The sequence below is a fragment of the Terrapene carolina genome, unplaced genomic scaffold (genome assembly GCF_002925995.2).
Source record: "Terrapene carolina triunguis isolate 2854851 unplaced genomic scaffold, T_m_triunguis-2.0 Scaffold84, whole genome shotgun sequence".
Classification (NCBI taxonomy): domain Eukaryota; kingdom Metazoa; phylum Chordata; order Testudines; family Emydidae; genus Terrapene; species Terrapene triunguis.
Genome location: NW_020664435.1, coordinates 21,276,332 through 21,292,916, shown reverse-complemented (window position 1 = coordinate 21,292,916; position 16,585 = coordinate 21,276,332). Strand labels below are relative to the sequence as shown.

Sequence of the window (16,585 nt, the reverse complement as noted above, 5' to 3'; positions counted from 1 at the left end):
GAGAGGCCCTATAAGAAGCATAGTTATAAAAATGTTACTGAAGTTGGGGGGGGGGGGGAGAATTGCCTTGTTTCGCCTTCACATCCTTGTATTCTTAAAACTGGCTTTTGGTTTTGGAATTATGCAAAATTCAGTATGCACAAGGTAGGCCTGATTCTCCTTTGACTTAAAGTGGTGATTTATATTTTTAATTCAAGGCAGAGTTGCTTAGAGCTAGAGATAGGCACTTTAAAAAAATTCTTTATAAATCAAAATAAATAACACCATTGACTTCAGTGGAGTTACTCCTGAGGAAAACGTGAATAGATAAGTGTCATTTACCCTTTCCCACAATAGAAAAAACAGGGTTCACCCGATGAAATAAATAGGCATCAGGTTTAATACAAACAAGAGGAAGTACTTTTTCACACAACTAACCTGTTGCACTCATTGCTATGGGATGGTGTGTGACCAGAAGTATAACAGGGTTCAAAAAAGAGGCAGATATATTGATGGAGGACAGGTCCATCAATGGCTATTAACCAAGATGGGCAGGGATGCAACCCCATTCTAAGGGCAACTCTAAACCTCTCTCTGCCAGAAGCCGGTAGGGGAAGACAGGGGTAGATCATTCCAGCTGCCCTGTTCTGTACACTCCCACTGAAGCTCTGGTACTGGCCACCGTCAGAGACAGGATACAAGGCTAGATAGACCATTGGTCTGAGGCAGCTTGGCACTTCTTATGTTCTTATATTCTGAGTAACACTGGTGTGACCAAATTCAGGTTCTGTGGCTTTCTCCTTTTAAGTTATATCACTATAACATTCGGTGGAGATGAGTTGTCTGGGTTTATTTTCAACATACATGTGTTTTGTATTTTTCCAACAAAAGGCAAGGAATAGAATGTTCATACATTTATAAACTCAAATCAGTCTTGCAGCTCAGTGTAGCTGTTTCCTTTCTATTAGTGTATGTATGATGAATGCCCTTTCCTTACTACAAGTTTTATACAGTGTCTGAATACATAGAGTACAAGATGAATGTATGAGTCTTTTATGACTGGCCCAGTCACCCTTACATGTTATAGTACCAGCTTAAGTGGTAAGGAAGGAAATAAGATTTCTTTTGTTCAGACTCTTAAAATGCAGTAACATCAAGTCTTCAATACTAGTTTAAGAAGCCATGCCTTTCCATTTATTTCACTCACAGCCTCTCACTGTATTTCCAATCACTGTGGGAGTGGAAATCATTATGATTGCTAGGCATATTTCTTGCAGTCCTCTGGAATGGTAGGTGGCTTTTTGGACTTGACCAGAGAATATAGAATATTGTTCTGCACTGAGGAGTCAGTCCTTGATACATGAAGGACACCAGGACTCACAGCTAGGGCTCATTAAAAAATAAATTATTATAAAATGAAAATTTTAATTTTCAATGATATTTCAAATTTTCACCAGGGGGACCCGCCCGCCCCCCATTCCAAGCAGGTCTAATCCTGACACTTGAAAATGACAACAAAGTGAAACCACTTTTATTCTGGCTATTCTCTGGATTTCCTATGCCACACATACAATTTGAATTGTGTATCAAATGAGTAAACCAAACAGGGTTAGGAAGGACATATTTGACAGTTTTATTTTATTTTCAATATCTTCCTACAGGTACAAAATTCATTTCACTGGGTGTCAAGATAGTATACTATTAGTGACTGATGTAAGAAATTGAATTTTTCTTGAAGCATACAGATCATTTCTCTCCATGTCTCTCTCAAACTCTGTTATAACAGCAAATCTCTTTATTAACAACATTTTACTTTATAGCTAGGAGTAACTTAATTACTTCTTAACAAATGAGTCTATGGCAGTGTTCAAAAAAGAACTAGATAAGTTCATGGAGGATAGGTCCATCAATGGCTGTTAGCCATTGGGCAGGGATAGTGTCCCTAGCCTCTGTATGCCAGAAGCTGGGAATGGGTGACAGGGGATGCATCACCTGATGATTAGCATTCCCTCTGGGGCACCTGGTATTAACCACTGTCAGAAGACAGGATACTGGGCTAGATGGATCTTTGATCTGACCCAGTTTGGCCATTCTTATGTCTGGGTGTTATGGCCCTGAAGCTTATGTTGAAGCTGAGAATTCCTTCCTTCTAATCCATTGCATTAGTATATTTTGCTCAAAGTCAAAGGCCTTTTATTTAGGTGTTGCTGAATTTTATCTGACAGAGCCCAAACTGTTCACTTAGCTGCATTAGTTGTATATTCAGCATCAAAGTATATGTTCTGCTTTTAACAATCACATAGTCGTACAGAAGAATGCTGGACACAAAGACGAGCCACTCCCACACTGCCAACTGAGCTTCTCTTGAAAAATTACAATGAACATATTATCCTTTTCTGCTCCAGCCTCTCTAGGAAATGTCTTCTGATCTGATCCTCTCAGCAAAGGTTATTAACTGGCGCAGGCTACCAAGCAGTCATCAGATGGGATGGGTTACAACTTCTGGTCAAGCTTTACTGGACCAGATTTGAATCAGTGACCTAGAATTCAAAGAATTTTTTTTTTGCATCGTTTTACCATTCCCCCTGAATTTATCTGTGCAGCTAAGGTTTTACATGTTTTAAATATTTCCGTTCATCCATTCTAAACATTCAGTTCACTTTCAGAAGTGTTATATATACCTGGGAATATATTTTTTTCATATGAAATTCTGTGTACCACAATTGATTGCTATAAAGTTTAAATGCTAATACAGACAAATCAGCTAATGAGTATATTTCAAACGTGGAGGGGTTCCTTGTACCATTTCATCTCGTAGAGGTTATGGTGATTTCACTGCCACAAGTTACAGTTCAGTCTGAATAAGGTGTAATGCTTTCTTCATGTTCTCTATCACTGGAAGAAGAATAAACCGCAAATTAAAAAAATATTTGAAGTACATTTCTATCTGAAAATAAAATCTCAATTTATCAAAATGTTTCGCTTGTGAATTAATTGATGTATATTGGGGCACAAAATATATTGTAGATCTTTTATTGTGGGATTTTTGGCACCGTTTACTGAAACAGAGGGTGTAGAGTTTCATGGTTTATCACTACTAAGAACTTGACAAGCTCCATTTCATCACTTTTCACTTCCCTTCATTTTTCATATTTTAAAATTGATCCTCAACAGTAAATCTTATAATCATGCTTGAAGAGCTAACATACAAATCAATAGTCTTCAGTACATCTAATATTCTATTTGGGGTAAGAAAAATGCTATGCATTCTGATAGATGCTGTGACATGAAAGGGACAAGGTCAACTTGAAAAATTACTTTTCTGTCCGACAATGAGTAATCCTAGGTTGTACCTAAGTAACTCTAAATTAAAAAAGTTGGTAGAAAAATATTTTCTCAATTTTTTCCCTAGGCTGTTTACTTTGTGCATTTGACAGCCCTTTTGTGGATAGTAATTTTCACTGTTCCAGTTAAACCCTGGTCCTGTAAACTTATGAACGCATGCGTAAATTGACTCAATTGAGTAGTCCTACTAATTTCAGTGGGAGTATTTGTGTACTTAAATGCTTTGCTGGATCAGGACCAGAGTGTTCGACCCCTTGCAAGAATTTCCCTAGGTTTTTTTGGGGTGCGGAGCAGGAAGGACAATGAAATGCTGTCTGATCCTCAAGCACAGGTCAATGGGTAGGGTATGTCTCACTGGTCACAGTGTGAAATGCAAAGCATTCACAATGTGGATACTTACAGAATGGTATGTCTTGTGGTTCGTAAGTATAGAGTCGATTAGAATATCTTCCAGTGATATCAGCTCTTACTGTGAGAGAGGGGTCTGAAAAAGTAGACATATTATACAATTATCCCATTGCATTCTCAGTAACAGCATCTTCAATGTCTACTGGTTGTGAGTATGAGGCAGAGTCAACTTAAATATAGTTTTGGAAGATACTAATTTAGAACAAATGGAATAATTACATTCTTTTCCACCCAGAGTTCTTATTACACTATGATGTACTGAACGAGTGACAGATTTATTTTAAATATTATGTATTAATTGTTAAATAGGGATATATGTTATGTTCACCAGTATGTATATTCTATTGCATGTTTAAGGGAAAATATCACAAAAAGAGGCCAGTCCGATTGAATATATATTCAGTAGGGCTGTCAAGCAATTTAAAAAGTAATTGCGATTAATCGTGTGATTAAAAAAATTGTCATTAATCGCACAATTAATCGCGTGTTACTAATGGAATACCATTTATTTAAATAATTTTGGATGTTTTTTACATTTTTAAATATATTGATTTCAATTACAACATAGAATACAAACAAGTTTGTTTACATTTGCAGGAGATAATGCTGCCAGCTTCTTGTTTATAATGTCACCTGAAAGTGAGAACAGGTGTTTGCTTGGCACTATTGTAGTCGGCGTTGTAAGATATTTACATGCCAGATGTGCTAAAGATTCATATGTCCCTTCATGCTTCAATCACCATTCCAGAGGTCACGTGTCCATGCTGACGGTGGGTTCTGCTCAATAACGATCCAAAGCAGCGCAGACCGACACATGTTCATTTTCATCATCTGAGTCAGATGCCACTAGCAAAGGTTGATTTTCTTTTTTGGTGGTTTGCATTCTGTAGTTTCCACATTGGAGTGTTGCTCTTTTAAAACTTCTGAAAGCATGCTCCACACCTCGTCCCTCTCAGATTTTGGAAGGCACTTCAGATTCTTAAACCTTGGGTCGAGTGCTGTAGCTATCCTTAGAAATCTCACATTGATACCTTCCTTGCGTTTTGTCAAAGCTGCAGTGAAAGTGTTCTTAAAATGAACACCACATGCTGCGTCATCATCCAAGACTGCTATAACATGAAATATATGGCAGAATGTGGTGAAACAGAGCAGGAGACATACAATTCTCCCTCAAGGAATTCAGTCACAAATTTAATTAACACATTATTTTTGTAATGAACGTCATCATCATGGAAGCATATCCTCTGGAAAGGTGGCCGAAGCATAAAGGGGCATATGAATGTTTAGCATATCTGGCACGTAAATACCTTGCAATGCTGGCTACAAAAGTGCCATGGAAAAGCCTGTTCTCGCTTTCAGGTAACATTGTAAATAAGAAGAGGGCAGCATTATGTCCCATAAATGTAAACAAACTCATTTATCTTAGTGATTGGCTGAACAAGAAGTAGGACTGAGTGGACTTGTAGGCTCTAAAGTTTTACATTGTTTTGTTTTTGAGTGCACTTATGTAACAAAAAAATCTACATTTGTAAGTTCAACTTTCATGATAAAGAGATTGCACTATAGTACTTGTTTGAGGTGAATTGAAAAATACTATTTCTTATAATTTTTACAGTCAATATTCATAATCAAAAATAAATATAAAGTGAGCACTGTACACTTTGTATTATGTGTTATAAATGAAATCAGTATATTTGGAAATGTAGAAAAAAATCCAAAATATTTAATAAATTTCAATTGGTATTCTATTGTTTAACAGTTTGATTAAAACTGTGATTAATAGCGATTAATTTTTTTTGAGTTAATTGCGTGAGTTAACTGTGATTAATCAACAGCCCTAATATTCAGTATGTAAAACTATGCACATACATTGGGTAAGGCATTCTGGCTCTGAAAGCGCCACATAAATTATATGAATCATGTATTACTGTGATTCTAGACTTTTACTTTCTGAGGGCCAACTTTTATTATCCTCTCTTTGGCTCACTTCCCTTCTCAAGTTTTCTGACTAAAATTCTCATAACTTGAATTATATGGTCCGATCACCACAGTATCTGAGCGCCTCACAATCTTTAATGCATTCATCCTTCCCAGAAAAGTAGGAAAATACTATTATCCTCATTTTACAATAGGGGAACTAAGCCATAAAAAGACTAAATGATTTGCCCAAGTCACTTAAGGAGTCTATGATGGTGGAGGTATTTGAACCCAGGTCTCCACAGGCAAAGTTAGGGCTATAGCCCGTGCACCATTTTGAGACTTGACAATGATTCATTCTGAAGACCACCAAGAAGAACACCTTGGATTCCTGGTGATCTACAGATCAGGGGTTTAAGAGCCACACTGAGCTCGTCCATCATTGATCCTACATGATTTCTCTCTCTTTGTGACAGTTTAAAAAAAAATGAAAATTCCACCTTTGCCATGAAGATACAATTCTGTGTGTTTGTAACTGTCGGTTTATATCCCCCTCATTGGGCCTTTCCTAAAGGAGGCAACTTGTTTGAAAATAATGACTATAGGGACCTGTCAACAATACCCTTCTGTGATGATGCACTCTATATGATTTTATGAAAGTATGCTGATGAGTGCGAATATAATGTAACTAAAATATGCTTCATGCAAAAGGTTTCTTGTAAGGTATCATTACAAAACTTATCTACTGAATGTGTTCATCCTATTTGCATGAATGTATCATTCTTGTATCTGAAACTAGAAATATGAAATATAACTCTGAGGGCCTATTGTAATTATGCAAAGTGTGGGCCATTAATGGTGGTTTGGAATCTTGATGGCTCCCATCAACCAGGACAATTGACTGTAAATGGCTCTGTTTTACTTGTAAGTCTTCCTGTATGTGTGTGTGCTGGCAAGTGGGTAATAAAGTCTTACAGTGACATGTGATCATGTCTCCTGAACTGGAATCCATCTTTAACCTGGTGCTTTTCCATTTAGAAGGAGGGGTGAGAACACAGAGAGGGAAAAAAGGATTCCCGCCTTATGCAAAAGATATATAAGTGTGTTGACCAGAACAAAAGGGGCGGCCATCATGAGAAATCCCCTAGCTACCACCTGAGCTGGAACCAGGGCTGTACCAGGGGAAAGGATTGTGCCCAGACTAGGAAGGTGTCCAGTCTGTGAAAGAAACTTATTGAAACATCTCCGAGGGTGAGATTTTATCTGTATTCAGTGTTATTACTGTACTAGGCTTAGACTTGCGTGTTTTTTATTTTTATTTTGCTTGGTAATTCATTTTGTTCTGTATCAGGGGGTAGCCGTGTTAGTCTGTATCCACAAAAACAACAAGGAGTCCGGTGGCACCTTAAAGACTAACATATTTGTTTGGGCATAAGGTTTTGTGGGTAAAAAAACTCACTTCTTCAGATTTGAAGAAGTGAGGTTTTTTACCCACGAAAGCTTATGTCCAAATAAATCTGTTAGTCTTTAAGGTGCTGCCGGACTCCTTGTTGTTTTTGTCACTTTTGTTCTGTCTTCTATTGCTTGGAACCACTTAAATCCTACTTTCACTTTTTACTTCTTAATTAACCCAGAGTATGTATTAATACCTGGGAGGGGCAAACAGCTGTGCATATCTCTCTGTCAGTGTTCTAGATGGCAAACAATTTGAGTTTACACTGTATAAGTTTTATACAGGGTAAAACGGATTTATTTGGGGTTTGGACCCCATTGGGAGTTGGGTATCTGGGTGCTAGAGACAGGAGCACTTCTTAAGTTGCTTTCAGTTAAGTCTGCAGCTTTGGGGCACGTGGTTCAGAGCCTGGGTCTGTGTTAGAGCAGACTGGCATGTCTGGCTCAACAAGACAGGGTGCTGGAGTCCCAAGCTAGCAGGGAAAGCAGGGGCAGAAGTAGTCTTGGCACATCAGTTGGCAGCCCCAAGGGGGTTTCTGTGATCCAACCCATCACACCTTCATCCCCCCATCTCTCATCTCCCGCATGGGGCTTATGGCAGCTGTAAGGGCTGGCACTTAGAAAGAGAGGGACCAGGATCGACGGGAGTGGTGGTGGTGTCAAACACTCATTAGCATAATTTCCCCATTTACAACCTCTTCCACTTGAGCAGCCCTGGGATTGCATTGCAGCTTCAGAGCACCACTACCCCCATGTGGCATTGGATTCAATTCTTTTTGGGATCAGCTGGCCTCGTGCAAAGCTGGGTTATATTGCAGGCTGACATATCCCTTTTTTACCAGCCTAGTGATGAGTGCATTACAAATACACACTGCACCCACTGTGAGACTATTTGCAGGGACATACTATTGCAATGCTGTATGAGCAATTTATTAGACATTCATGGAGATTTCTTTCTAGTTAAGCAACTCAGTAAACTCCTCCTTTTGCCAAACTTGCCAATAGCTGAGACTCTGCTTGGTTTTGGAGGGTCAGGGAAATATGTATATAGCATTGATTTCTTTTGTGGACAGATCTGTGGCGAGCTGCCTGGTGGACTGATTTTAAATCCAAGTTGTTTAAATCACTTCTCTCTCTCTTTTTTTTCATAGCTTGTGGATCCCTTCCCCTTCTGCACCATCTGCCAGTGCTGCACCTTTCATTTATTATCCCCTTTCCAGGATGTGGAACCATTGGCTCCTGCCATCTCCCTCACCCCAGGGGCCGAAGGATTCTACACTAAGTGGCAATGTTTTGAAAATGTCACACCATGTTCAAGCTCAACCCAGGAGTGGGAAGAGCCTATGGTAATGGAATTCTAAGATTGAAGGGGGGACTCAAACCCAAGCTACTTTCACATACACTTCACCCCCAACTCTCACCTATCCCTTACTCCTCTAGTGTGCTGGACGAGATGAGCCTTGCTTTTTCTGTGTGCGTGTGCGCATCTGTCTGTCCGTGCTGTCCGCTGCTAGAGGAGATATTTAAATACTCCCTCATTCTTCCCTTCTCTAAACTGATAAGTCTTCAGATAGGTAAAAGGCTGTTATAAAGAGGAGGAGGATCAGTTTTTCTCCATGTCCACTGAAGGTAGGACAAGAAGTAATGGTCTTATTCTGCAGCAAGGGAGATTTAGATATAAAGGGAAATGTTCTAACTATAAGGGCAGTTAAGCTCTGGAATACACTTCCAAGGAAGGTTGTGGAGTCCCCATCATTGGAGGTTTTAAAGACAAACACCTGTCAAGGATGATCTAGGCATATTTAACCCTGCCTCAGTGCAGGCAGATGGACTAGGTGATTTCTCATGATCCCTTCCAGCCCTACATTTCTATGGTTTTGTTTGATGCCTTGAAGGAGGCAAGGGTTTGGTATATACCATGCTAACTCAAAAATTAATAAATTAAAATGTTAAGTATTCTGTATATCATGAGGGAGAAAATTTCTATAACACATACATACTATTGAAATGAGGTTTCATTTTAAGAAGATATATATTGTGCATACCTACAAACATGATTCGAGGTACATATTGTCCATCAGGTGACAAGTTCTTATCTGTGGTTTCATGCTGGCAGGAAATTAAAAGCAAATTATTAAATATTCATTTGCACTTTGTGAAACTAGCGAATAGGAGCATATGAAGCCATGGTAGATAATACTAAAATGACAACATATGCTGAAATGCATCAATTTAAAACGTGCAATATATATCTCCTTACCATGAGGTTTAGCATGATGAAGTTATTTTGAGCCATTTCTTGTATTTCCTCATTTTCTGCAAAAACCTTCTTGAGTGCTAGAAAAAGATGTTGTGATGGTTTTAAAAGCTGTTCTCAATCACTGCTTCCAAAATCTATTTTTCCTTCTACACTGGGGCAACATATGCATGAGACTTTGCTTTCTCCACATTTCTAATGAGACAGGTCACAGATCTATCACCACATTTTGGTTTTGTCCTGTGTCGGGACAACCTTCAGCTATACAAATGGAAGCTTTCTCCTGTTATTTCTGAAGCCTTTCATTTCAATGGGTGTCAAGCAACAGCTTGACAAAAGTGTATTATTCTCCGTAAATTCTTCTTAGGTCAATTTCAGCAGTCATGCCCCAGTCTCCTTCTCTGGTTACCAGTTCAGGAGGAAAGAACAATATTAAATCTGTTCAATGAGTTAGGAGTAAATTCATGCATCTTAATTTAAACTGACTAATACTGCATCAGGCTTTGCAGAACAGGTTTGTAAGGTATTTTTTCATGTTCTCTGTTGTAAAAGGCTTGTGGTGGGGTTTGTAAGCAGCCTGTTTTCATTATTTACTTTTTGGAGATACTTTCTATTGAATATGCAGCACATCTGAGAAAGTGATTCAGTGTTACAGATAACTATAGAAAGGGGCCATATAATAATCTAGATATTGGCGGATATATGTTCTAAAAATCCTTAAATTAGTTTAACAATCAGACAATTGAAATTACCTTGGCAGTATTGACAGTCCTCCAGATGATGAATGACCATCAGTGGTTTGTTACTTTAATAACAACAAAAAATACATAATTAGATCATCTGATGAGTGTAAAATTAGAGTCACTTGGATAAACAGGCCTGGATATGCAACTGCTGTTGTTTCTTATGTTACACCAAACTAATAACTAGACTGAGGCATTGGGAAGAATGGAGCATATTTCTGAGTGTCATGTAACTCGTTCATAAAAAGGAACGCAACAAAATAGAGATGCAAGATATATTCTAAACTGAGAAGTTCTCAGCTTGGAGACTGCAGAGGATCATCTTTTTATTATTGCTTAATATATAGTTCCAGGAAGGCTTACAAAGAGAAGCATTCTCCAACCTAGTAGCCCAGTCTTGTGGACACTTACTACTGAGTAGAGCTAGTGAAAATTTCCTTGCTCTGGTTTTCTACAAGGTTTTTTTTCATTAAAAAATCTATTTTTGATTAAACTGCCCCTCCCTTGAAAATTGGCTATGAAAAGTTTCATTGAAAAATTGGGGGGCGGAGGGGGGTGTTGAGCAGCTGCGGCATTGGCTTAAATTTTTCCCCAAATGAAAAATGTTGATGAAATTTAGATATCTTTCAACATTTTTGGGAAAAAAGTACTGTATATACTCGATCATAAGCCGGTTCGTTTATAAGCCGACCCCCCCAAGATGGATAAGTAAAAATGGAAAATTTTTATGACCCGTTCATAAGCCAACCCTATCATTCAGGAGTCAGCAAACTTTGGCTCCCAGGCCATGAGGATAAGCCGCTGGCGGGCCGAGATGGTTTGTTTACCTCGAGCGTCCGCAGGCACAGAGGTAAACCTTAGTAAACGAAGTGTCCCGGCGTGCCAGCTACTTACCCTGACGGCTGGGACAGCAACTGGTGGGGAAATTTTGGGGGGGGGGGGAGAAGCTGGGGGGGAGGGGAGTAACCCCTGTGACCCCACCCCACATGACCCCACCCCCTAGCCCGGGACCCCCACACTCTCCCCATCTCATCTCTTCCCACCTTATCTGGGAAGGATGTCTCTGGCCTGGCTGGAGCTGCTCCAGCGGGCCAGACCGGGCGGCGCGGCCGCAGCATGTTCCAGCGGGCTGGGACGGGCGGCACGGCCGCAGCGTGCTCCAGCGCCCAAGCGGCATGGCCACAGCCTGCTCTGGGGGGCGGGCTGAGCGGCACGGCTGCAGCCTGCCAGCCCCGGAGCTGCAGCTGCTACAGAGGCTGGGGGGAGAGCAGTGTGGCCAGAAGCGGAGAGATTCTGGCCCCGCCTCTTCCCTTCTGGCTCTGCTGCTTCTCCTTGCTCCCTCTGTTGGGGGGAGAGGCTGTGTCCCACCTTTCCCTATCTACACCCGTTCATAAGCTGACCCCCTTCTCTGGTGCTTCCCTTTTTTACTAAAAAAATTCGGCTTATGAACGAGTATATATGGTCAGGGCCGGCTTTAGGCCGATTCTGCCGATTCCCCGGAATCGGGCCCCGCGCCTAAGAGGGCCCCACTCCCCTGGCCGGAGCGCGGCAAGCCCTGCGGCTCCACTCCCCCGGCGGGAGCCCTGCGGCCCCGCTCCCCCCGGCTGGAGTGCCGGCCCGAGCCTGGCAAGCCCCGCGGTGCCGTTCCCCGGTCAGAGCGCCGGCCAGAGCCCAGCAACCACGTGGCTCCGCAACCCCGGCCAGAGCGCGGCAGTCCGAAGTGCCGCTGAAGATTCAGAGCGCCGCCCAGTGAGTACAAGCCCCACTTGCTAAAGCCGGCCCTGTATACGGTAATTAAAATACCCAAATCTTGTGAGACAAATTTTTATTCTTTTTTTGACCAGTTCTCGTGCTCAGCACAGTGCTTATTACTATGTGTTTTGCCACTGTAGTCAATAGTGCTCAGCAGGATTTTCCTCCTTACTTTCACAGGGTATGAAATAGATTAGTTGCCCTTCTTTTAAACCTGAGTTGGTAGGTTGGCCTGAGACTGTGCTTTGTTGCTGTAGAAAGAAGTGGGTTTGGAGGAGTGATCTGGAGGAGAGTGAGGTTATGAGGTGTACAGGAATCCTCAAGTGTACTTCCCACTGAATCCATAGTGATGCTTATTCAAGAACTCATTCTGGACGAGTTGTGAACAGTGAGGAACTGCCCATGTATTTAATACTATAAGCCAAAGGGGAAAGCATTGAGATGATAGTTAATACAACAGAATGTTGCCTGAGGTTCTATTACTGTCTCATGCTCTTGTGGTAAAGCTGAGTAATTAATCAAAGATAAATACCATCATGAAAACAAGTCTGTTTACTTTCTGATAATAGACATTTATCCTGTGGCAATTTTCTATTCCATAGCACACACATAAATGCCAACATCTTGTCTAACAGTGCTTGATGCAGTAAGCCACAGTGCGATTACCAAAAAGATGTTGCTTTTATTTATAGAATTACATTTTTGTTTTGTTACAAGATGCTTTCTATATTAGCTAGAGTGGGATTTTTTGTTTTGCTTTGTTTCTTTACAGTACTTTGACTAGATAGTTCAGCTGACTTGACAACTTTATCTTTTCTAAATGTTCTTTACCTTTTTCTTGCTTGAAAAAGCCCTTCTTCATAGGTTTGCACCCAAGTAATATCATCTCCCCAGCCTGTAATCACAATGGAGGGATTAATCAACAGAGTCTTGAAAATAACTTCTGTTTTGGGCATTTATCAATATCTTGCACAGAGATAGGATTTTTTTTATCCAGTGCCTTCAAAACTCCATGTAGATATGAAGTCTCAACTTTTGAGTATTACACTAATTTAACAGATAAGTAAACTTAGGCACAAAGGACCAGGGAACAGGTTTACAAAGGTATTCAAATTTCTAAAGAGGCAGATAGGCACCAACTTGGAATTTCAAAAACACCTAGGCAAGTTACTTGCCAAACTTAAGCACTTAGGCAAGCACCTAGTGGAATTTACAATCTTCATCGGTCCTCAAGTCCCTGAGTCTGGCTGATCTGCATTTGATGCAGAACCTGAAGTCAGGGGACAAAAGTAGGATGAAAAAAGAGTTCCCAACCCTCATAGTTGTGGAGAAAAGTTTGAAAACGTGACCCCTAAAATTTCAAATACCAACAGACAAAAGGATTCCAAAATCAATATTTAAAAAAAAAAACTCATAATTTTTAATCTAATCTCATAATTTTGGGGCCTGAATCATGATTTTTTTTAACATTAGGAGTTGGCAACACTAAGTCTGTTCATGCAGTCTTTATCAAGAATTAATATTAAAAATATTTCCAGATGAATTACCAGCCTCTCCACTTATCCCCACCTAGTCATTTTCTGGTCTTGAGGAGGGTATTGTCCAATTGATTCATGTGCCTTATCAGATCCTCAATGTGCAGGTTCTTGTTTAATAGGTTCAGACTCCTCAACAATGTTACTTCCCTACTAAGGCTGTGGTGGGAGTACTATTGCTGCAAGAGTTGAACACCAATTGATTTGGATTTGGAACCAGCTGAAGATCCTGCCTGATTCTTCACCACTGAGTATCTTGGTCAATCTAACCATGTAGGATCTTGTAGTAAAGCTCCACCTAGTGACAACAGCCAATATTGTTCAATCTCTTTCCTTATCCAGTCTTGTCAGTATTTGATCTTCGATAAGATTTGGGCTGCATTCTAATGGGTTAAAGAGGAAAGCCTGAGATGTTTTAAATCTGGTATCTCTTGGCCTCCTATCGTTTAAGGGGGACCATTTAGGTTAACGATGTATCTCTCAGGTTGATAATATTATTCTGATCTGTTTGACCAATAAGCAGCTGAGCTTGGCTTGATTCAGTGACTGAGGTAGGGGGTTGTTTTATAGCTCAGAAGAGCTAATATAAGGTCTCTTTATTGTAGTAGAGATTTCTTAGCAATCTGGACTGCTGGAAAAAGCAATATACTCCCTTATGAGTTCTGGGGGCTGCAAGTTACATACTTAAACTTATACTGTGTCTCAGAAGCTTGGAATTCAGAGCAAGCAAGCTGTCACATGCTGTCAATGACTATTTCTTCCACATTTCCAAAATAAGGAATGATGCCCTATGCTGCAAAATTCAAATGATTCTAGCTTCCATTTTCAATCCTGTCCTATGTGGAGTGACATATTAGGGCTTGGTCCTGGCATTTTTTTAAAGCATTGCTGGTCAAGGACTGTAGGACTTCAGTATGATTGCAATAGGTTATCAGACCTTCAGCTACAGAGAGTTCCCCTCTCTTTGCATGGAAGGATGTGTGAGCCCTCAGGGGTACTTGGGATTAGATGGGAGTTATATGGTGCATGTGCCTTGTGCTAATTCTCTTTATGTGGGATGAATTTTGCCAAGTGTGAGTTATGGGTAGTTGAGGACTATAGAATTCTTAAACATTACATGATAGGGAGAGGCAGGGGAGGTAGATGGAGATTATGCAAAGCAAGTAATCTTATCCAAATTCCACAAATGGAGATGGAGAAGTGGCAAGGACCTTGCAGAGCTCCTAAACTATTCCTGTACCCATATTCTTAAGGGAATTAACAGAGAGAAAATCATTACATTTAAAGTTAAAGAGTAGTTAACATTAAAGTTGAAAATTTTGCATAACAAGGAACTTCTTTAAGTGTGAAAATGAACAGCTAAAGGACAGGAGATAGATATGTGAGCATCCTCATTGGTCAGTCTCTAAATGTGCTTCTGTTCTGGAAAACAATTAAGCAAAAATAGTGTGTGTGGGAGGGGAGGAAGTCTGTGATTTCCATGTTAAATGTGTCAAGTTGGGTTATTTGTTTCTAGTACATCATTATTAGTAACAGGTTCTGCAGGCCAAATGAGGCTGTGATATGCCACACAAGGCAGTGCAGGTTAAGTGAATTAACCTGATAGGCTGCAACTGAAGGAGAGACAGAGCTTGAAAGGCTGATTGAAGGTTGAACCCAGCTGAGAAGGAACAGGCAGGGCTGGTATAAAGCCAGGAAGTTACCAGCAGAAAGCTGCTGCAGGGGAAGTGTTCTGCAGTCACTCCCTGGGAGAAGGGGATTTGGGCTGATAAACCTAGAGAGTGGGGAGGCTAGAGGGTGAGAGCAAAGAAATAGGAAGGAGGCCAGGGAAACAGCAGTAGGGTCTGGGTGCAAGCAGCAGGGCCGGCTCCAGGGTTTTTGCTGCCCCAAGCGGCGAATAATAATAATTAATAATAATAAAAGGCCGCGATCGGCGGCAGCTGCACCGCGCTGCTTTCTTCTTTGGCGGCAATTCGGTGGCAGGTCCTTCCCTCCGAGAGGGACCGAGGGACCCGCCGCTGAATTGCCGCCGAAGATCCCGATGTGCCGCCTCTTCCCCTTGGCTGCCCCAAGCACCTGCTTGCTGAGCTGGTGCCTGGAGCCGGCCCTGGCAAGCAGACCATAGGTACTGGACATAGAGTGCCTGACCTGGCACCTGGAGAGTAGTAGGTGGGCCCACGTTCCCCTACCAGCCACTGGGATAGTAGCATAAACTGAGCAGTGGAGCCAAAGACTGCCTGGGACAGATGCCCAAAGGGACTCTGATACCCTGGAGTGGGAGGGCTGTACAGTGACCTGGCTGGAGGGCTAAGTCACGAAGAAGGAATACCCTGAGTTCCAGCGAGAGACCACGGGGTGAGGAAAGGTATGCCAGACCAGAGTGGAGCTAATTCCCAGAGCAGCCAGGAGGAGGCGACCTAGTGGTGAGTGGACTCCGTGAGAGAGGCCCTCAGTGCTATCTGTACAACTCCAGTGCTTCATTGGGTTTGCGCAGGCATAACTTATTGGAACTGTGTAAATTATTTCATTGCACGAGAAGAAACAGAGCCCTACTCACTGTTAGCTCTGCTGGTTTTGCAGAGCTAAAAGGAGAAAAAATCAATAAACGTGAGGGGTGGGAATGTAAAGTTATGAGTGAATGCACACAAGGGGTAGATCTGTTGAATAACAAAAAGTGCTCTTTTCATATAGCCCTTTTCAGAGAAAATAAGCACTCTTAAAATAAACATCATATGCTATCAAATGTCTTAAAATAGAAGAGTATATTGAATTTAAACATGTGGCTGCATTTTATATTAACTAAACAATTAAATAAAGTGAACATACTGCACCTCTCGACAGCGTCTGGGGAGCTCTTTTTTCCTTTTTGATTGCCATCGCGAGGTTGGAAGAAACTGCGATTAGCAGGAGTGACAAAGCCAATGCTGAATGCATCATTATCTCTTTAAGAAATCCCCTTTCAATGCAGCCGTGAAACTGGAAAACGAAGCAACCTTTTTAGTTGGGTGGGTTCATTACAAGTTGCCATCTAGAAGATGATTTTAATAGCATTCTAATAAGCTACACCACAAGGACTGTTTTGTTTGTTTCTGGAAACAGTGGACTTGCTTGATGACAAGAGTCCAGGTGGTCTACACTAGATACGTAAGCATCCTGCAAATTTGTCAGAAATATACCCGGAGAACAATATAGAGTTA

General features: G+C 41.0%; 1 protein-coding gene across 1 annotated transcript; it reads right to left on the bottom strand.

Moving 5' to 3' along the window:
* Nucleotides 1–2,051: 2,051 nt before the first annotated feature.
* Nucleotides 2,052–16,325, bottom strand: AGR3 (anterior gradient 3, protein disulphide isomerase family member). Its single transcript, XM_024209066.2, has 7 exons — nt 16,220–16,325; nt 12,685–12,748; nt 10,111–10,163; nt 9,362–9,438; nt 9,147–9,210; nt 3,725–3,808; nt 2,052–2,874 (listed from the first exon to the last, which is right to left on the bottom strand). Exons 1-7 carry the CDS (start codon nt 16,323–16,325, stop codon nt 2,825–2,827), a joined length of 498 nt encoding a protein of 165 aa, XP_024064834.1. The 3' UTR covers nt 2,052–2,824.
* Nucleotides 16,326–16,585: the final 260 nt, after the last annotated feature.

Excerpts from the sequence above, each read along its gene's own strand:
- AGR3 (XM_024209066.2), bottom strand. The coding sequence starts at position 16,325 with ATGATGCATTCAGCATTGGCTTTGTCACTCCTGCTAATCGCAGTTTCT. Across the intron at positions 9,439-10,110 it reads GGACTGTCAATACTGCCAAG|CACTCAAGAAGGTTTTTGCA; the intron begins GTAATTTCAATT and ends ATCTTTTTCTAG. Across the intron at positions 2,875-3,724 it reads ACCACAAGACATACCATTCT|TGATAGAGAACATGAAGAAA; the intron begins GTAAGTATCCAC and ends TTCTTCTTCCAG.